Source organism: Asterias amurensis, chromosome 7 (genome assembly GCF_032118995.1).
Source record: "Asterias amurensis chromosome 7, ASM3211899v1".
Classification (NCBI taxonomy): Eukaryota; Metazoa; Echinodermata; class Asteroidea; order Forcipulatida; family Asteriidae; genus Asterias; species Asterias amurensis.
In genome coordinates, this window is record NC_092654.1 from 10043836 (window position 1) to 10066169 (window position 22334).

The 22334-nt window shown below is 37.6% G+C and overlaps 1 protein-coding gene across 2 annotated transcripts in view; it reads left to right on the forward strand.

Annotated features, from left to right (window-relative positions):
* The window catches only part of LOC139940164 (band 3 anion transport protein-like), a 41091-nt gene extending 18923 nt beyond the window's left edge, over nt 1–22168 (forward strand). For both annotated transcript variants that reach the window (XM_071936452.1, XM_071936453.1), the window contains exons 11-23: nt 47–167; nt 906–1301; nt 1652–1880; nt 2389–2601; nt 3722–3870; nt 6722–6916; nt 8992–9276; nt 10263–10355; nt 11305–11471; nt 12305–12558; nt 13150–13319; nt 13853–14023; nt 17070–22168. In XM_071936452.1, the coding sequence (XP_071792553.1) occupies nt 47–167; nt 906–1301; nt 1652–1880; nt 2389–2601; nt 3722–3870; nt 6722–6916; nt 8992–9276; nt 10263–10355; nt 11305–11471; nt 12305–12558; nt 13150–13319; nt 13853–14023; nt 17070–17144 (2518 nt within the window). In that variant the 3' untranslated portion in view covers nt 17145–22168. The remainder of the gene's footprint in view (nt 1–46; nt 168–905; nt 1302–1651; nt 1881–2388; nt 2602–3721; nt 3871–6721; nt 6917–8991; nt 9277–10262; nt 10356–11304; nt 11472–12304; nt 12559–13149; nt 13320–13852; nt 14024–17069) is intronic.
* The last annotated feature ends 166 nt before the right edge of the window (nt 22169–22334 follow it).

Genomic DNA, 22334 nt, shown 5'->3' on the forward strand with positions numbered 1-22334 from the left:
GGTAGTATTTGGCAGTATTTTTGTAACTTTATTTCCTACTTTGTAGACACATGAAGGATCGGCATGGTATTATTAAGAATAGTGTATCATCAGCAAGCCTCACTGATAAGGAGGGTGTTATGAAGAAACACGCCACAGAACCAGCTGATATAGATCTACACTATGAGGTAATTTGATCATAGTCCTAGGATTTTTAAGCACTCTATTTATTATTTGTGGATTTATTTGCAAACCTAAAAAGGATTTTTAAGGTGAGAATTTCAGAGAATAACTACAGATTAGTAGGATTTTATTTATAAATGATGAATGGTTAGTTTTTTGTGCATTGCCTACGTCCTTTAAGCGTATGAACTGTTTGATTAATGGTTCTTCCTGTAATCCATCTTAGGATGCCTTGAAGTTTTCAGTAGTTTCATGTTCTAAGGTGTTCATTCTTGTTTCTGTTTACAGTTGTTTTCAGAAACTGCTTACCAACCTGAACCACCCATGGTATAAATACAAAAAAGCAGTTAGCGGCCTGACATTTCAACCCTAGCAGAGTCTTTCTCAAAGGATAAATGACAACGCTACAAACATAAACCATTTTGTAAAGCACTTTTGTCATCTTTTCAGTGGGATTTTGGCGCTATATAATTACTGTTATTATTGCATCTTATCACAGCATGCATTTTCATTTGTTCCGTTAACTCCTCAAGTCAGGCTACATAGAGTAGCCTTTGATCTCAAGGATCTTTTTTTTAGGTTCCTCGCTGTTCCCAAAAGTGTTGCTCTCTGTAATGGATCTACCCTCACAGTTGTCACTAGTTTCATGGTGCTTTGGGAATGGTGCCAAAAGAAGAGCCCCAACCACCACAGGGGCTACTTACACTCTCTATTATTGTTATTATTATTTATTATTATTTCAGAATGAAGTGAGATCACCCATGCTGATGCCATCCAGGGAAGAACTAGACATAACGACTGTCGATGATGAAGCCCCTATCAACTCCAACAATACAACTCCCCATCGACCCCTCCACCTCTCCCGCTCTGTTGGCAAGAAGCTTGATCAAATGCGACTGGACGGAATTATGAGAAAAATCCCTGTTGATGCTGAAGCCACATCAGTACTCGTGGGTGAAGTGGACTTCTTGAGTAAGCCAGCGCTGGTGTTTGTAAGGTTGGCTGAGGGGACAATGCTGGAGAATTTCTCAGAGGTTCCCATTCCTGTGCGCTTTGTCTTTGTTCTGCTTGGGCCCAGCAATATGAATGTAGACTACCACGAGCTTGGACGCTGTTTCTCCACTCTGATGTCTAGTGAGGTTTGTCTTTTGGAAGCTCTTTTATTTGTCCGTTACTGCAGTCGTGCTTCTCTGATTCAAATTACTGGGCATAAAAACTGAAATGTTTTTAAATAACCACATTCCTTTAAAGTGAAATGTTCTCCAAGATGCTCTATTTTATCGAAAGCTGCTGTCGGCTTTTAAGAGTGATTACTAAACGTTTACCTTCCCTTTAAGTGAAAATTCTTTTTTAGTGAAGATTTAAAATAGAAACTTTGATGGGTTATCTTTCAAGATTGAGTCCTCCTCGCCATAGTTTTAGAAACATCTTGGAGAGAACTCTGTTTAAGGATGAGGTTAATAAAAACTTCTCATTTTCTTGAATTCAGAATTTTCATGCAACAGCTTACAGCGCTGACTGTATGGAAGATCTCTTGAGTGCCATGAATGAGTTCATTGATGACTCAGTTGTCTTGCCTGCCGGTAATTGGGATAAGGACCTACTCTTACCAATCCTACGTACCCAGAACATTAAGATGAGACAGCGGAGGCAGAAACAGGATGCCATCATGGAGGAAGAGGCGGAGCTGATTGATAGGAAGGTGACGGAAGTTGATTGTAAGTGTGACGTCAGTGTCTACCAGTTTTAGCTCTCTGGTTAAAGAGAAAGTATACCTTTGGTTTTTTGAACAGGTGGTTGGGTCCTTGAGGTTTGCCGAAAATCCTGAGTAGGAATTTCCGAGTAGAAACAAAAATCTGTAATTGTCAGGATTGCTTATACTGATATTTTCTGCCATAAAATAATTACTTCAGATTGAAACGACTCTCAAAATGCATTATACTATCGAAAGCTACTCTACTTCTAACCAAGTAAGATTTTATTGCCATGAACTTTAAAAGTGGTTACCAAAAGTATACCTTCCCTTTGAATAGCTCATTTTAGAAAATCAGTTACTGTTTGTATTGACTGCCTCATTTTTATGTGAAGGTTGAGGGCTACATTATCAACTACTTATGGCATTCTTGGTCATTGTTATATGTTTTAAAGCTTTATGTGTATTTCAACATCACAGACTGATTAGGAACTAATTTTCACATAGCTCTTTTAACCATTGTGTCCCTTCAGTTAGGGAGAAACCAGATAAGAGGCTAGCAAAGTTCATTGACCCATTGAAGAGGACTGGTTGCCTGTTTGGAGGTCTAGTCAATGATGTGAAGAGGAGGTATCCATTGTATCTGAGCGATCTTAAAGATGCTCTCAATGTCCAGTGTATTGCTGCTACCTTCTTTATCTTCTTCGCTGCACTTTCACCTGCTATTACCTTTGGAGGTCTACTTGGTGAGTTCAAGTCGGGTTTTTAAAGCACCATTAACCACTGAGCTAGGTACATATAAGCAGCAACCACCAACAGAGTCAGCCTTCGATTTCACCAAACCCTTCCTAACTTAGGATTAATCTTGGGACTTAGGACAAGCTAGGTTCCGTAGCCAAAGACGTTAGGCACAAAAAAAAAACATCCTTAGTTAGGATGAGTTACCCATAGTAAATCGAGATAGGATTAATCCTAGCGTTTCGTGAAATTTGGCTGCAGCATTCTCTTGAAGACAATCCGAGCATACTGATCGAAACATTGAGTTGTTAACCACCAGTTCCTTTCGGAACCAACACTACTCTTATATTCAGTTTCACAACTATTTGACTACAAGTGGCGTGTTATAGCTGAGCGGTTAAGAGCACTTTCAAGAAACGATTATTGCGCTTAAAAAATTATTACACCTGGTCACTAGGCCATACATGTATGTTTCATCCCTTAAACCAGCTCAGCTCCATGTATACAGCCTGTACTGCCAAAAAACAATCACATGAATGTGTCGCGGTCGGGATTCAAACCCACACCCTCATAGCTCAATAATCAGAACTTGAGTGCGATTCACTAAACCGCTCGGCCATGACACACCATTGATAAAAGGATTTAATGTTATCACAGACTTAATGAATACACTAATTAATTACCAAAGGGGTTGTCGTGGCTGAGCGGATAAGAGCCTGAACTCAAGCTCTGGTGTTTGTGTTCAGCAGAGTGTAGATTCGAGTCCCAGTCATAATTATAAAACATTTGTAAAGCCCCTAATGCAAAAAGCCTCTAAGCGCATAAAGAGAACAATAAAATAAACAATGAGAGAAAGATACAAGATACAAATAAGAAAATAAGTCACGACACTTGTGTCCTTGAGCAAGGCACTGAACTATAATTGCTTCTCTCCACCCAGGGGTAAATGGGTACCTGTGCGGGCAGAGATGGTTCTTGTGATTGATTTACCTTAATACTGCATATTTTGGGCAAAGGTTGTAAACTTCCCAGTAAGAAGAGCTTATGCCTTTCAGGTGTGTAAAGCGCAAATAAAAACCATTTATTCTTATACTTATTGACCAATGTATTTTACTTTTTGTCTAACAGCCGATAAAACCAACAATTTAATGGGTGTGTCTGAGATGGTTCTTGGTACATCTGTTTGTGGGTTAGTGTTTGCCATCTTCTCAGGGCAGCCACTCATCATCATTGGTGGTACAGGCCCTGTCTTGGTCTTTGAGGAAAACTTGTACTCGGTGAGTATTTTATTATGCTGTTTGGTTAAAATTACCTTTTAAGAAACATGCTGTTGTAAAAGCTCAGAATCATGGTGCATTATATTATAAAGGCACTGAACACTATTGGTAATTACTCAAAATAATTATTAGCATAAAATCTTACTTGGTAACAAGCAATGGAGAGCTGTTGAGAGTACAAAAACATTGTGAGAAAAAACTCCCTTTGAAGTAACGTAGCTTTTGAGAAAGAAGTAATTTTTCCCTAAAATGTTTGAATTGAATTCATGACCTCAGGTGAGGTCTTGGATTCAACGCATCTGAAAGCACATGACTTGTTTGACAATGGTATTTTTTCTTCCATTATTCTCTGGCAACTTCGATGACCACTTGAGTTCAAATGTTCACAGGTTTGTTATTTTATGCGTATGTTGAGATACACCAAGTGAGAAGACTGGTCTTTGACATTTACCAATAGTGTCCAGTATCTTTAAAGGCAGTGGACACTATTGGTAGTTGTCAAAGACTAGCCTTCACAGTTAACATATGCATAAAATAATCCTGTGAAAATTTGAGCCCAATCGGTCATCAAAGTTGGGAGATAATAATGAACGAAAAAAACACCTTTGTCACACGAAGTTGTGAGCGTTTAGATGGTTGATTTCAAGACCTCGAGTTCTAAATCTGAGGTCTTGAAATCAAATTTATGGAGAATTACTTCTTTCTCGAAAACTATGTCACTTCAGAGGGAGCTATTTCTCGCAATGTTTTATACTATCAACCTCTCCCCATTTATCATCACCAAGAAAGGTTTTATGCTAATAATTATTTTGAGTAATTACCAATAGTGTCCACTGCCATTAAAGGCAAAGAATACCTTTTGGGTTTTGGGTTAAATTGTTTTAATCCTATATGAATATGGATGTATGCAATTTCATTTGAAAAGGTGTTTGCAATTGTTGAGATATCGCCCATATCAGGAGTGAATATGTCCATGCAGGAAGACTAATCCCTAATAGGACTACACTCAGAAAAATATTTACACAAGTTGTGTAAAAAAAAACATGTTTTAGAGGCAGGGGGTGAACCTGCTAACAGTTAGGTAAACTTTTACCAGTTCGTTGCAGGGTAAAACTTACACAACAAATACTTACAAACTTACTTCGTTTAGGAGTAAACATATTTACCTAAATTTTAAGTAAACGCTAGATATGTAAAATATTACACATTGATTGTGTAAACCTTACACTTTTATGACATGTAAAACTATTCCGCGTTACCCTTTGTATGGGTTAAAACTTTAATTTACCTTATAGCTGTGTAATTATTATTATTTTACTGTTTGTTTAGGTAAAATGTTTACTTGGATTGTGTGTAGTCGTACACAATTACATATTTTTACCGTTGTACCCTTTTCCCGTCTGAACGTTTGATTAAGGCCTTACTGCCTGTTCGTGCTCGTCGAGCAAAAGTTACAAGCATGGAGATTTTGCTCCTTGATGGACGTAATGAAAGGTGAGTTTCTCAAAAACAATTGCGATCTGCAGTCATATACACAGACTGATGTGTGTCGTATTATTATTTGTTAGTTTTTACAACCATTTCGGCCTACATTTTTGTCATAAACTTGAAGGTGTCTGCAGCGCTATAAAGTGGGCATGTGTTGTAACGTGTTGCAACATGTTGTTTTGCTATATCAGCACTATATAGCGCTGTAGACATCTTCAAGTTCATGGCAAACATGTAGGTCAGAATGGTTGTAAAAACTAACAAATAATAATACGACACACATCAGTAGATATGACTGTAGATCGTAACAACTTTTGAGAAACTCACCTTTTAATACGTCCACCTAGGAGCAAAAATCTCCATTCTTGTTACTTTTGCTCGATGAGCACGAACGACATGACTGCATGGACTGAGACGTTAGCAACTTGTCACGCAGACGCGCGTGCGCACACGAGGGGAAAAACAAAAAACATAACTTGCATGTAAACACCGGATTCTTTTCACAGTTCCTAGTAAGACCTACCAATGCCATGTAAAGTTTCTCTTTACTTCGGTAAATCTTACATAACTTTGGTTAACTGCAATACTTACTCTCAAAACATGTATAGATTTTTTTACACTACAAATCAGTACATATTTTTGGCCGTGTTTTACTTAATTTAGGTAGTTTCTTACACAGCTTTTTTTACATAACATCTTTTTACCATTTGTTTTCTGAGTGTACACAAACTGAGGAGCGCTACTCACAATAACCCTTCTCATATTCAAATTTTGGGGGCAAAAAAAACCTGGTAACTTTTTCCATCACCATATTATTTTTTTAATGTTACTTAAAATGCTTAATACTATCGATCGCTGCTGAAGGCATCTAGCCAAAAGTTTGCACTGCCATTAACTCTCAAAGTGATTACCAAACGGACCTTTCCTTTAAAGACATTTTTGAATGCCACTATTCTAATACTCAATTTAAGATTTTGCAATGTTTCTTGAAGAATTTGATTAATGCTCCCCTTCAGTTTGTTCAAAAGAACAGGGCCGGAATTTCATCTTTGACTTGGCAAGGCTATTTCCATTTTGAAAGGGCACTTCCAGTGGAAAATCTCAAAGTCTATGGGATAATTTTGACGGGGCACCAAGGCCAAGACCAGTGCAATGGGGGCCATTTCTGGCCTTCCATGTGTTAGAATCACAGCCAAAGGACAAGAATAGTCTACTATTATGTCCGGCACATCAGTGTTAATAAGGGTTTCAAAATACTATGGCCTGCTAGTAATTATAGGCCTGTAATTAAAAAAGATACAAAACGTAACAATATTTTGTCATGTCAATTTACTTTTGTTGTTGTTCTCCTTGTAATCTTTAGTTTTGTTCTAGCAGCGGGATTGAGTTCCTTCCATTCAGGGCGTGGGTGGGAATATGGATCTTTATTATTAGCACTGTGACTGTAGCTCTAGAGGGCAGTGTTCTCGTACGATCCTTTACCAGATTCACCATGGAGATCTTCGCCCTTCTCATATCGCTCATCTTCATTTTTGAGGTCTTTAAAAAGCTGTTTAGTGTAAGTAGAGATTGTTCCTTTTCTTTCAATAGTTTTCACAATATAGTTGCACTAATAATAATAATTTATTCATGCATATCACAGTACATACTAAAACATTTAGTATAAAAATACGAAAACCTAAAATTTGACAAGAAAAGAAGGAGCAACAGACAAAAAAAAAGATGGTCTGCTATGGAGAAACACAAAAGTGAAATGAAACACTATCACCAAAGGGGTATATCACTCCAACTATTATTAATATTAGTTTGCTCTCAGTCAGTCATACATTTATATAAGTTATCACACAAGCGCGAGTGGAATACGAAAAAATATAGCGCTTCTGCGTCCCATATCCAACGAAGCTGAAGGCCGAGTTGGATATGGGACGCAGACGCGCTATATTTTCCGTATTTCCACGAGCGCGTGTGATAACGTATTTATCTTCAGGCAAACTTGGCGCGTGACATAGAACACACAAGACGCATGGTAGTGATATCAGCCGTGCAATATAGGTTTTTGTCACCACTCCATTCTGTGAATCTGATTGGAGGATTAGCGCGTACTTGAAGATAAAAGGTATTGTAAACGTTTAGTTATTGGAACCAACCGTTTTCAATGCTAGAGATACATAGTGCCATACAACTAACCCGTGAAAATTTCATTCCAAAAGGTGCTAGCGATTTTTGAGATAATGCCACAAATAGGAAGAATAATCTGCAATTGGAACACACAATCTAAATTTTACTGTCAGTATGAAATGCTTCTTAGATTCCTATTTTGCAGGATAATAAGTGATATCGTTTTCCATAACTGCAGTACTTAAAAGTTGAAAGTTTCTCAAAATGCATTATACTACCCAAAGCTGTTTTACTTTCAACCAATTAGGTTTGTATTGCCATTACTTTTCAACGTCATTACCAAATGTATGTAGACCCTTTGACTACATTTAACATTGGTCATCTTTTTGCTTACAGTACCATAATATGCTCCTATTACATCTTCCTCAAACTTTCTAAAAATGTCTTTGCTTTATTGGAAAATTGAAAACTGTTCTTTTATTGGCGCAAAATGAGTGGCATTTCACCCAGTGTATAGTTCTTTTTTCTTGGTTTGTTTTAGGATCTAAATTTGCATAGCTTCCTGCATGAGAGTAAATCTTCCACAATAGGGTTACATTTTTGTAAATTCTTGCAATTCCCATTTGTTTAGATTAAAGTTTCATGAGCAGGCATTGTGCTACAAAGCGAATTGAAGTAAAATTTACATGTTCCTTGCAACTACGTTGAAACTTTTGTGTTTGCCCAAATGCTCTATATCTCTCATTGTTACAGTTCAGGTTTCATAACAATAAAATAAATATTTTTGTTGTTTTCAAAATGCAATATTTGGTTCTCGCTAGTTGAAATCGTCTGGTTTCAACCAACGGCTCATTACACAAGGTATCATTCCCTACTTGGATTTGCAACAAATGCATATTGATGCTCTTAAGGTTTTCTGTTCTTGTTTGCTTGCATACTCTCTTGGAAGCATTTAGTTTTTTGAATGCACTAAGAATCATTGTAAGTGTTTTGTTTGTATGGTATTACAGCAAGCTTCTTGACATGTACTTTTTTCTTATGAACATCTCCATGTTTGATATTAATGACAAGTGTATTCACCCAGAGATTTCCTGTGGGTGTCTGCCAATAACATTGCCTGCCCAAAACATTGCCTGCCAATAAAATTGCCTTCCATTTTACCCTCTCCTTGAATGATGCATGTCTCTCTGCCATGATCTTATAAACCCATGTTTTGCTTTATTGCCTGCCACCATCCTGGTCCAACACTCTGGTCCTAAACATTCATACCTCCTGCTTTATTGATGTATTACTCTCTGTCAGGAATTAAAATCAACCTCTTTTTTTACCACATGCCTGCAGCATCTTAGTTACTGCTTGTTGCCAAACACTTGGATTAACTCAAAATGTATTTTGAGTAGGAATTACTTGTTAAAATCATGACTTAACTCCAGACATATCCTGGTACATGTACTGTAGTATAGTGGTAATGAAATGCTTGTTTATATTATTTTTAACCATTTCTTCTTGTCACAGATTTTTAAAATGCACCCTCTGGTGGAGAGCTACTGCCCTCATGCAATGAACCTTTCTGATCCGTACACAACTGCGTTCCCGGCACGGGAAAATAGTTCAGAGTTTGTGACGGACATGAATGAATTCAACAACACAAATAGTACTGATGAGGTTTGTGGTGTAATGAAAGAACTAAAGACCAACATGCCCAATACAGCATTGCTGTCAACCATCTTGATGCTTGGAACATTCTTCTTGGCGTACTTTCTTCGTATTCTAAGAAACAGCCAGTTTCTTGGTCGAGAGGTGAGTTCAGACAGCTTCTTATTTATGGCTGTGGATGAATCTGAGTGTCAAATAATTATAAATTGAAACAAATTGACGATGACTAGTTCAAGCTAGTCGAAACATTGAGACCAATTCTGAACTGACTCCGCGGCAGTACAGTTATTACGATCCTATAAGCTAAAGTAGTAGTCAAATTTCTATACCATCCGCCCTGGTAATAGTTATAAAGCAGGACAGTTCTTTTCAGAACTGAGAAGTCTCCCGAACCTCCGATTTTCTACTCCACGGCAGTAGAATAAAGCAAGACAGTTCCCTAAGAACAACTCTACCTGGCAAGTAGATACACACATGGTGTTACCGCAAACCAAATATATATTGATACCCCACCATGCAATGCCTCAAATCTTATATAGAAACAAATTTTATTGTTTCATCTTTTCTGGCATCCCGAACAAGTAATTTGACAAAATAAGGAGACCAATAACATTAGCGGCAGAAAGCTCAGTTTAAAGAGCCCCGGCACATTAATCCAGAGTCACAGGCCAAAGTCCCTTTCTTGTTAATTTTTTTTTGGGGGGGGGGTTTCAATTCAAAGTTTTTAAATTTTCCTCGAGGCAATTACTGGATGTTCATTGAGTCTGAAATTTCAGTATTTCATGGTCTATTATCGGCTTTAGCTTAAGGCCAAAGTTTGGCCAATTCAATGTGAAGAAATAACATAATTTCTTGAAAAGAGAATGAAAAAGCACCAAGTATTTTATGAGAATCTTTATGTCTTTACTTTATTTAGTGAGGGTTGTGATATTCTTAAAGAAAAAAAAATATATTTCAGAAGTTCAGAAAGATTCTGAAAAACTGCAGCCATCAGGAAGTGATTACAAAACTGTTTTTAAATGTAAAGTTGATTTTTGTGTGTGCATTAACCTGGGTTCTTCGTTTCTTATGTGTTTCATATGTGATAATGGTATAACTTATAAAGTTTTTTCTTCTGTGGCTACTTTTAGGCACGTAAGACCATTGGTGACTTTGGTATTCCCATTGCTATTATTGCAATGGTTCTGTTGGACTTTCTCATCTTCTCAGCAACTTACACACAGGTAAGACTTTATCGTTTAAAGCCATTGGACCCTTTCGGTAAACAGTGTTGCCCAAGGCCCACACTTTGTGTACCACAACTTCTATATCAAATAACAAACGTGTGAAAATTTAGGCCCAATCGGTCATCGGAGTCTGGAGAAAAACCCAACCTTGTTTCCGCGCGTTTCGCCGTGTCATGACATGTGTTTCAAATAAATCCGTAATTCTCGTTAACGAGAATTTATATTGTTTTGCTGGTTTCTCAAAAAGTAAAGCATTTCATGGAGTAATATTTCAAGAGAAGTCTTTCACCATTGCCTTTTGTAAACCCTGTAAGTTATTTGTAAATCTGTGAACTTTTTTATTTTTGTCTGAACCGAAAGGGTCCAATGGCTTTAACTAAAATGTTTATCGATATTATCAATACCCTTTATAATAAAGCTTTCAGTCATATTAAGACACAATAATAACTATTTATTTTTACATTCTCTTATTATATTGTTTTTGTCTATGAAAATGTTTACTGCTAAAGTGTCACATTAATGTAGTATTTCCAAGAAATATTTTATATTTCAACTAATCTTCATAATTTGATGTCTTTTTGAATTTATGTGTCTGTTACTGCAAAAGGTTAATATTAATTTTTCGGTAGGCTCAAGTAAACAAGATGCGTACTTATAGGATTCAAACTGCCTCTAGCTAGTGTGCAATCTCGGTGGTCTATTTGGTAAGACAATGTTCTAGAATTGCAAAGGTCGAGAGGGTTCTAATCCCACCTGAGTATTATGCCTGTGATTTTGTGCACAGAATAGGGAATGTGCTGAGTATACAGTGCGAGCACACATCTGTGGAAGGGTAAAAACCAAAATTAATATTCTTTTTCCCCGATACAAGTTAAACATCTTATAAAGATGCATACTTGTTGGTATTTGTTATTGCAAACATGTTTTTGGTTTTTTGGTTTTTCAGAAACTGGATGTACCGAATGGTTTAGAGCCAACAGACAGCTGTGAACGAGGATGGTTCATCAACCCTCTGGGAATTAAACAGCCTCTTAATGTGGGATTAATGTTTGCTGCTATCATTCCAGCATTCCTTGTCTTTATTCTCATCTACATGGAATCGCAAATAACAAGGTGTGTATAACCAGTTCAGAGTCAATCACTCGATTCTAATTTTGTCAAATTTATCTTTAGAAAATTGGAGATCCTGAAAACAGACATTACTGGTTAGGTATTTTCCCCAAGATGGTTGTCCATGGTTTGATGTACTTATAAATTCTGGCCAAAAGAGCCCTTTTACTTTGCTGAGATAATGTATCTACAATTTTTCGAGAATAAACCATCTTTACATGTTTACAGTCAGCAGGAAAAAAAAGTGATTAGTAAAGCCCAATTCATACTTCGCGCAAAAGCAAAAGCAAAGTGAGTTTTCTGGCATTACAATTTGAAAAACGGCGCGTACTGATTATTGCGTCACCAAATTTAGTTTCGCATTTGCTTTCGCCTGAAGTATAAACCATGCTTTGAGGGAGTTCCTAAGGCGGAACTGTAGGATTATTTTAATGGATAAGTATTCCAACTCATGCACATGGATCGTTCGTTTGGACCGCTGCAACATCCCCTTGAAACAAACCTAAATACTAACGCACTTATTCACTCGTGTAAGGTTGCTCCTGTACTTTTTGCTATATGATGTGGTCTAGCAGAACATTCTGGTGGTTCAATGGATTGCAGGCATGTGCTTCGAAGAAAATTCTTTTGTGTTTAGAACGTTCCCAACTTTTGCGCTAAGCTCCCTTAGTGGGGGCAGGGGATTAAATGTTAAATTGATTGTTGGAAAGGTCCTCCTTCAATAAAACAAGTCACAGGAAAAGTAGAAAGCTGTTTAATAAAAATTTGAAATATTGGAGTGAAACAATTTGTGTGTGAAAATCATCAGTCTTGAAATATTATCTATCTTTGTACAGCCTGATAGTCAACCAAAAAGAGAACAAACTTAAGAAGGGTTCTGGATATCATTTGGACTTGTTCATCGTGGGCTGCTTAGCGTGTTTCAACTCATTGTTTGGTCTACCCTGGATGTGTTCAGCGACTGTGAGATCTGTAACTCATGTTGGTAGTCTGACTGTGTTTAGTCGGACCCATGCTCCTGGAGAGAAACCAAGAGTTATAGGGGTTAGGGAGCAACGCATAACCAGCTTCTTTGTACATGTCCTCATAGGTAAGTTATTCTTGTCTTTCTTTGGACTTAAGTAGTGCTTTATTTCATACAGCTACATGGTGGACTTAATCTCTGTGATGGATTTATGCAAAGAAGAAATAAGTTGAAAAAATTCTCACGCAAGGTCTTATTGCACATTAAGTAAGAAACCATGAGGGTGAATTTTAAATAATTTCGAATTAAAGAAAAATGACCTGCGACCTTGGCTTCTCCAGGTTTGATTGCAAACTTGGCTTACTTGGCAGTGATAGGTTAAATGCCTTTGACTGGCACCCTGAACAAAGCATAGGGACTCTGCCAACATGAGAGCTCTACAGCTCAGTTGGTAGACTGCCGGCTCGTTAATCCAGATGTTGCAGGCTCAGTTTTTCTTTTCACTTTTTTGTTCAACCCAAAACTAAAAGATATTCCTGCAGAGTCAAACTTGTTTCAAAGCAAAGATGTCTGACTCAGCTTGAAGAACTTGCATTGTGTCTTTAATTTTTACTGAAATAATAACTAGAGTTGTATGTCGCATCTTACAGATGGTGTAGTAATTGTCCACAGATAGACTTTTTCAGTGAATTAATGTTTTGATGTTTGTCTTTGCAGGTTTATCTATTGCTCTAGCATCTTTACTCAGGCAGGTTCCATTATCAGTCCTCTTTGGAGTATTTCTTTACATGGGTATTGTGTCTCTTAATGGTGTACAAATGGTGGATAGATTGATCCTCATGCTGATGCCCGTTAAACACCACCCGGATGTATCTTACACTCGCAAGGTGAGAATCAAATGTCCAAAGTTGTACAGAGTATTCATTTTGGTTTTACTCTTACAACGATGTGTGTTAGCACTGAATACTCAGTACTTTCCCAAGTTCTGTAAAAAAATCACAGGAATATTACTTGTGTTTGGATTCAACCACGCCCTTTGCAATTCTAGAGCAGTGTATTATTGTATTAAATAGACCACGGAGATTGCCCGGGAGTTAGAGGCAGATAGTGTCACGGTAAAACTGAAATTTATATTCTTTATCCCGATGCAATTTTGTAAATAGTGAATATTTGACAACTAAATTTCAACCCAGATATACCTTGGTGTAGAGCTGAGAAAGTGTTATTCAAGAACCTTATCAAAAATTTCCCGCATTAAATGAGCCAAATAACCAGTGCTGTTGTAATGTTGGTGTTGAAGAATGCAAACTTGAACTCTTTTGATAAGAGTAGGTCACCTATCTTGGTGCCAGGAGAGTTTGTTCATTAAGAAATCTCATTGGCACTGCCTTATGATAACCACTTTTTTCTATCCTTATAGGTAAAAACTCTGCGTATGCACATTTTCACTGGTGTTCAGCTGCTTTGCCTTGCTGTACTATGGGTCGTGAAGAGCACCGCTGCAGCCCTTGCTTTCCCTTTTTTCCTGATCATGCTGGTACCTGTGCGGAAAATCCTGGGTAGGGTATTTTTGCCCTCAGAATTAGAAGCGGTGAGTAGATATTTATTGTAAATTTTCTTTGTTCTCCCCAAAAAATCATTTGAATAATGAAAAGGAACAAGTTGCCTTGGATCGGTCGAGTTGGTCTTTGAAAAGTGTTTGTAACTGTTTGTTATAATAGGCATATGGTTAGAAAGATGTTTTTAAAGTAGAATACAATGGTCCACTCAAATTTGTTTCCATTCCCGTGGACAGCATGTCAGTCCATTATGTAAGTTACACCCTAACTAGGTCTCTTGGAAAGTGTTTCCATTTCCCTTGGACAGCATGTCAGTCCATTATGCAAGTTACACCCTAATTAGGTCTCTTGGAAAGTGTTTCCATTCCCCCTGGACAGCATGCCAGTCCATTATGCAAGTTACACCCTAAGTAGGTCTCTTAGAAAGTGTTTCCATTCCCCCTGGACAGCATGTCAGTCCATTATGCAAGTTACACCCTAATTAGGTCTCTTGGAAAGTGTTTCCATTCCCCCCGGACAGCATGCCAGTCCATTATGCAAGTTACACCCTAACTAGGTCTCTTGGAAAGTGTTTCCATTCCCCCCGGACAGCATGCCAGTCCATTATGCAAGTTACACCCTAACTAGGTCTTTGGAAAGTGTTTCCATTCCCCCCCCCCCCCCCCCCCCCCCGGACAGCATGCCAGTCCATTATGCAAGTTACACCCTAACTAGGTCTCTTGGAAAGTGTTTCCATTCCCCCCGGACAGCATGCCAGTCCATTATGCAAGTTACACCCTAACTAGGTCTCTTGGAAAGTGTTTCCATTCCCCCTGGACAGCATGCCAGTCCATTATGCAAGTTACACCCTAACTAGGTCTCTTGGAAAGTGTAGGCCCTCTTTTTAGTTTATTTAGTAAACTTTCTGGTCAATAGGCTGCATGTATAAAGGGAGCACTTAACATGAACGTCAATAAAGTGTTTTGCAGGCAGAGATGCCAAGTCCAGAGGCTAGCTATGTGTGAGATTTTTCAAAGCTCAATCCCCATCCCCCCCGGAAAAAAAATTGCCAGTTTAAGAAGGCCTGTTTGAATCGCCGCCCAACCTTTTTTTTTTTTTTATTTTTTTATAAAAATGTCCAAAATCAATCGCTCACTTCTTCTGCCTGTTGTGTCTTGGCTAGTGAAGCGCATTTCAACGAATTTGCTAAAAGAGTCGGAACAAACTTGTGCGCAATAAGCGTTTTGCGCTCTGCCGAATTTGAGCTAAACCTACTGGATGAGCAAAAGCGTGCGCAATCTGCAAATTTGCGCTCTGTTTGTACAAATTTTGTACAAAAAATGTTGTTAATTTTTTTTCCCCGATCTCGCCCCAATAATGGTTGATGTGCGTGTGAGCGTGAGACAGAGCCCAAATGCGTGAGTCTCACGCCTAATGCGTGAGACTTGGCAGGTCTGGTTTTGTTTTATTGTCACTTTGGGCTTATTGCATCTCGCGAAATTTGAACGACAAACGACACAATTTCTGACCGTGTTCATGTTCACGCTGCTCTAGGAACAAACCTCCATACATCCCATATCTCTGGAACCCTATATCGTACAAACTAAATAAAAACGATAAACTCGTCCCCACTCCTTAATTGTCTCTAACTTATTTCACTTTCAGAAAGCATGTCAAGTCATGTTTAGGGTTTGTTACGTCCAGTTTGGGTTAATAGACAAACTCCTAAAAATGTACCCCATTCAGCCGCACGAGGTCTCTTTTGTTAATATTATCTCCATCAGTAACCAACCCGACGGGCCGATGGCTAAATTAGGCTTCAAAATGGATTTGGCAAAATGTACATTCTGAGACCTGACCGACACACTGCTCTAACCAATTTTGTGAGTGGACTTATTCAAAAGGAAACTCAATGTCGTTTTGCTTAACAACTTTGACCAAATGCAAAGCAAAGTTCTTTTTTTACAGCTTCAAAACAGCCTTTGACGTGTGTGTATAAGTTTCACCATAGAGTAAGGAATGGTTTCACAATTCTACCTCCATGGTTAAACTCTGAAACTGCAACATTATACCTCCATGAACAGACCGTATTCTAAAACGGTATTCATTTACCCATTTGAGTTTACTGGCAAAAGGTCCAAGGTCGCCACCCACTGTCAACCTAAAGTGGTCCCACGGCGACCTTCTTCACCAAGCAACAGGTGGCCTGTCTCAAACCAGACAACACACCACTCACAATACACTGACCAGAATGGCTCTTTGTGTAAGGCCCCCCCACCCCCAAAATGTTATTAATTGTAAAGTTCCCTTAGACACCTTCCAACTTATAGCCGGCCCTACCCAATGTTTCCAAATTATTAAGCTTCTGTTTGATCCCATCCTTGTTCATCATGATAATTCTCATGCCGTTTGGAAGTGAATGCTTTTTTATAAATATTCTCCATTTAATCTTTTCAACAAATGAGTCACCCGCAGAAGGATTTCTAGGAAGTCTGATAACAACGTCGACCAGTGGTTGACACATGGTCACCTGCGAAACATCAATCTACGGTACTTCATCCATTCAATGCAAATTCGGTCAAATTCGTGAGATTGGTTTCGGTTTTGTCCTGGCACCCAGCCTCTTCGACCCTTTCGACCCTGCGCGGCAATGAATGAACCAATCCGGAGAACCATGCTTAGTACAACACGAAAGTAACCTGACCAAAAAGGGCGGATCGAATGGCGGGTGGGCGGGCAAGGGGCAATGAATGAACCAATCCGGAGCACCATCTGCGAAACACTGTCCAATGAGTCGCCTGTCAGAAAGATTTCTAGGAAGTCTGGTAACAACATCGACCAGTGGTTGACGCACGGTCGCCGCCCAAACTTCCTCCAATCACATGACTTGTAAGTGCGAGTTTGGATCCGGGTTTTGCAGACTTGCAACCCGACGTCTGAAACCACACAAACGTATTGAATTCCACACAAACAACCGTGTTGGATTCCACAAGGATGCCATACCACTGGACCTTCTAATTTTCAATCCAAGATGGCGCAGGTTACGCTTTTAATAGTATAGATAATTGAAGTTGTCTCTCTTTGTTTATATTTGTGCAGCTTGACTCTGAGGAAACAGAGAAGGACGATGAAGATGAGGAAGATGCATATAAAACAGTCCACATGCCGGTGTAAAGCGCTTGGGAGAATTTGAAAGGAAAGATAGATAAATAGTGTGACACAGAACTGAATTCTCCTTACATTATCACTTTATTTCAGTAGCTATGTAAGGTATGGAGAATATCAATCCAAGTTTAAGTCTTATTTTATGTGCTGTTGCCAAAGCTCAATAAATTCTCCCTACTTTATTGGACAGAAAATATCTATGCATGTGCTTTATTTTGCAGATTGCTAAGTGTAATAATTGTACATTTTTGTAATGAAGTTTAAGAAGTACTATTTTTTATAGCAGATGCAAAACCCAATAGGTTATATTTGTGGTCTCCTGGTCCTTTACCCGTCAACGTTGCATTTTGTTTTTGTGTCCGGTGGCTCATCGGGCCTCCATGCTCATTTTCCACTTATTTCTATCATATGTTTGACCCCCATACCTCATATTTAGATTCTTTAAGTTTCTTCTCTACCATCCTCCTCCATGTTGTTTCCAGTCCCCCAACTGTATCCACCAACCATTTGTTTTTATCCAGTTCCATCTTGTGTGTTATCTTTCTGACATATGTGTGTGTATTTTTGAGGTGTGAGTGAATTTGTTTAGTTCTTCCATCATTAGCCATACCTGAAATGGACCGTATTTTTGACACATGGATTGTGGCAAATTTTCTTGCATGACAACTACAGCAATGCCTCAAATCACATATAACTACAGTTTTATCTTTTTTGACTGCCTGTGTGTAAATTTCTTTGTGTCGACGGCCAAATATCAATATAATAATATTCAACAATGAAGAAAGCAAGTTTATTTTGTGCATCACATTGATTCAGTTTACACACGCAACATGCAACCCAAAATACTGCAAACACTGTATTGAAAACACTGAACTTTACTTTCATAATGTTTATTTTCCACCATTGACAACCATACAGTGGTACTGGACTTCTTGTTTCAAAGAGTTCCATTTTTGTTTTTTCTTGCCACCCTGTTTTGATCTTCATACCCAAACTTAACACAGTTCTAGCTTTATTTGTTCTAAGAGTCATGTCCTCACACCTCCACCTTCTTTGCTTTATTGTTTCTCCAGGTATGCAATTTTCATCCACATCTGTTATAGTTCTTGCATCACATCTTCCTTTCTCTTATTCAATACCATGATCTTTGTCTTCTTTGCATTTGACCTTTAACCCAAGTCTACATGCCTGGCTGTACTATCAATTATTCTTTGTATCTTTAAATGAACGACCTAAGTAGTCAAGATTTTCAAGGTTTGACATCATCGGGCATCTCATTACAATGTTTACCCGTGGTAAAGGCAAAGGTTGTGGGTTCTAATCCAACCCAAGTGATTTGCCTGTGGTTTTTTTTCACAGAACTCGGGAAAGTACTAAGTATATAGTAAGGGTAAAACAGACTTATCTTAATCATCACATTGTCGGAAGAAGCACGATTACTGACATCATTATAGCCCAAAACTGCACAATTACTAACTGTATACATTAACAAAACCAAGTTCCAAAAGACTTGTCCCTGTCTACAGAATCAAATGCCTTTTTCAAATTCCTTTATAAGACTAAAATATTAAGAGTATTTTTGGAAACTGTTGAACCAGAGGGTTGCACATTATCATTATTTGTATGACCTCCATGGACAGCAGCGAGGTTGGGATATAGGGCATTAATGTATCACTCAATGTTAAGTTGTGCCGTTATAAAAAGAGGACATTTACCATTTGGGTGTCTGTAGAGTATTATAGAAATATTGGATGAATATGAGAGCATTGTTACAGAATATAATTACAAAGTGAAATCTGGACTATTCACTGAGTGATGGAAAAGCCAGATTTCACTGAGTGGTTATATTCTGCGACAATGCATGATCAAAATGCATATATTTGTTTTACAACTCACACATAGATCCTTGTCATTTGAGCAATATTACACAATAAACAAAATCAAAATAATATATAAAACTTGTTGACCCCATGCTCTGAAAACTACAACCCGGTATAAACACATGGATAACTCCATGAAGGAGGGAACCATTAGAACCATTATTTTTGGAAAGCGGCACTGCAAGGTGTTGCTCGGAAGTGCCCCAGGCATCCAATATTTATCAATATAGGACTCCTATATTATAAATAAAGTATGACACTTGACCCATGTTCCACCAATCAAATGACAAGGCTATTCTGTGTGTGCAGTACATAAACATCATTAGCTATTGTTTTTATGTTTTATGCCAACCACTATAGTTTGAACTAAGAACTACGTACTAGAACTATTTCACAAATTCTTCATCAATTACCATTACTGTTGTTACCTATTACTATTATTATCCGATTAATTTTAAATTTACATTATGTTATTTTTGTTTTGAGTAGACACAAATCAAAATATGAGGTAAAAATTAACTTTAATTTACAATTTTTCTTATTATTGTTCATTTTTGAATCAGATCGGCAGTTTAGTTGAAACAACATCCACAACTGAAGATATTCTATGCATGCTCCTGGTATTCATGTATAATACTTGTCTGACAACCAGCAGTACTACCAAAATCAACAATCTCAAACCAAAGAATGTTTGTATTTGCAGGATTTGGCTTTACGCTAATTGCCGTCTTTGGAATCAGTGCTTTCTGTTGAAGTACTATAGCAACTCATGATCCAGAGTGAATTTCTCTCTCTTAGTTATAACGGTACTAACAGTAAATTGAATGGGATTGATATTATTGAGGAAATGCCTTTTGGGGCAGCCACCAGCCTAGCTTCCATTTGATGTCTCAAGAAGTTTGATTGCCCAAATCTAGGTTTTAGTGCACTATCTTCAGAAGAATGCAGTAGTTACTTGACCCTTCAACACAAGGATCCCGTTCCTTGGTTCTATTCATTCACAACCTTCAAGTCCTCATAGTGTGGCTGGAAATGAAATATTACATGCCTTCCACCTCTAGGACCCTGGTTTCAATCATGCCGGAGCACTACGTTGATTGGTTTTCAGTCCCTTTTCTAGGATTTCCCCTATTCTGGGGTTTCTTTCCACATCTAAAACTTAAACTTCCTTCCTTGTCTTTTCTCCATTGGGTTATTGGCTAGTACCGTGAATAAGTTCACATTTCTGAGAGTCCTTGGCTTTGCAACCAGAATAAATGAAATGGGTTGAACCTAGACTGGAGCTGCACACAGTACATGGCCATGGTGGTTGGTCTTGAAATTTTATATTTCAATAAATTGTTTTTAGGGAACAACTGATTTAGTTCACTAAACTCTTTGGTTCTTAAGGCAGTCGCTAGCGCCCACCAAAAACATGTCAAATTGCACCTTGAGAAACGTCATGTTTTAAAAAAAAATGAACACCCATATACCGCCAGTTTCGGTTGTTTAGAGCGATTGTTGAGCTTTCATATCATGTGATGTTCAACGGTGCACTATCGGCAAATTTTGAGAAAAACACTCTTGATTTTTTCTTTTTTTTTTTAGTTTTTTAATTAATCTGTGCAACAAAGGGTTAACAGAAAGCCTGTTACTTAAAAAGCAACGCAAACAAAAAGATGCACACAATTAAATTTATATATATATTTATCACCTATTGTTTGTATTTATTGTACTTGATGAGGTGGGATGCCTTATAACAAAACCTTGACAAATCCTACTCTAGAACTGCTGTGAATTCCACCCAATTTCGATTTGCCAACCACATTTAATCTTGTACATTAACATTATAACAGCCTTATTGAAATTTCATTTTGATGCTGTCAAAAAGTAATAAGAAAAAGGTTTTAATACTATGAATTTGTAAACTTTAAGATACAGAATTGGATTTATATTGGTGGAAAAGGTTCCACACAAGGCACCCAACAAATTGAGTACCGCTTGTAACTTGGTCACTTATTCTTAAAGAAAAGTAAATACAATTTTTTGAAAAAAAAATCTGCAATAGGGAACTCTATAAGTAAACAATCCTGATTTTAAAACATCTTTCCAACCATATTATATTCGTAACAAATATTTTTAATATTTTTGTCATCTCATCGACAACGTGTCCCTTTGAGAACTCTGCCCTAAAATGGAGAGTTTTTGTTCGAATCCCAATAAGGTGCCTGCGGATTTATTTTCTGTATGACTCATCTGGTCATTTGGGGGGGGGGGCAGTGAACACAGTGCTTATTACAATTTGGAGTACCCTTAGGTAAATCCACAAATATTTGCCAACAAACCAATACTACAAGTCCTACTTTGTTATTTTTCCAGGCATCTGTTCTGATCTTATTTTGACAATGAACTAACGCTTCTTTTTGTGCCTTAACTGTGTTTAATTGATTTTTCTTAAAAAATCTGTAATCTTTAAATGTACAGTTTTTGTGTTTCAAAAAGTAGATATAAATAACCATAGGAAACGTGTATTTCCTTCTATTTATTTTTGTACTAAAATGTGAGACAAAACATGCAGCTTGTTGAATTTTTGTGTTACTTTGTAAGTATTTTGTAAAAACAAATTACTGTTTTTCTTTATGATCATACTAAAAATGGTGTTAAGAAATCATATATATTGTTCAAACCATTATGATGGGAAACAATAAAATAAGTACATATTGCGTTTGTGGTACATAATGTTGATATGTAGACTCGACTAGAATCTGTATGTACTGTTTCATGATTTTATGGGTTTTAGGGGAAGTTTTTTTTTTTTTTTTTTCAAATTTGGAAACGTTTATGGGAAATAACTGAAGGGAAAGCAATTCATAATCAGAAAATACTTAGAAAATCAGCTCTTTAGAAAATACATAATGCCATAATATTATTTTAGTTGGATCTTTAATTTGACAACAATCATTTGGAGTAAGACAATCTCCTTTGTTAAACTACAAATAACTCAACAACTATTACATGGTACTCTCTGAATTTGAATTAAAAACATTTCCAGCCCTGAGAAGATTAGTTTTAAAAAAAACAGTGGCATAACCAGAGGTCCACCATCCCACTCCCGCTTGCTCAGAACCCTTGCTCTACACCCACCCAATGGGATTTCTTACCTCCTCATCCCACCCCCAACCCCCCCCCAAAAAAAAAAAAAAAAAACGCCCAAAAAACCGACCCAAAACAAAATCCATTATTATGGGTTTTGCCTCCGCTCACTTGTGAACCCCCGCCATCCCAAAATAAAATGTCTGGTTATGCCACTGGTAAAAGAATACAAAGTTAGAAGACAACT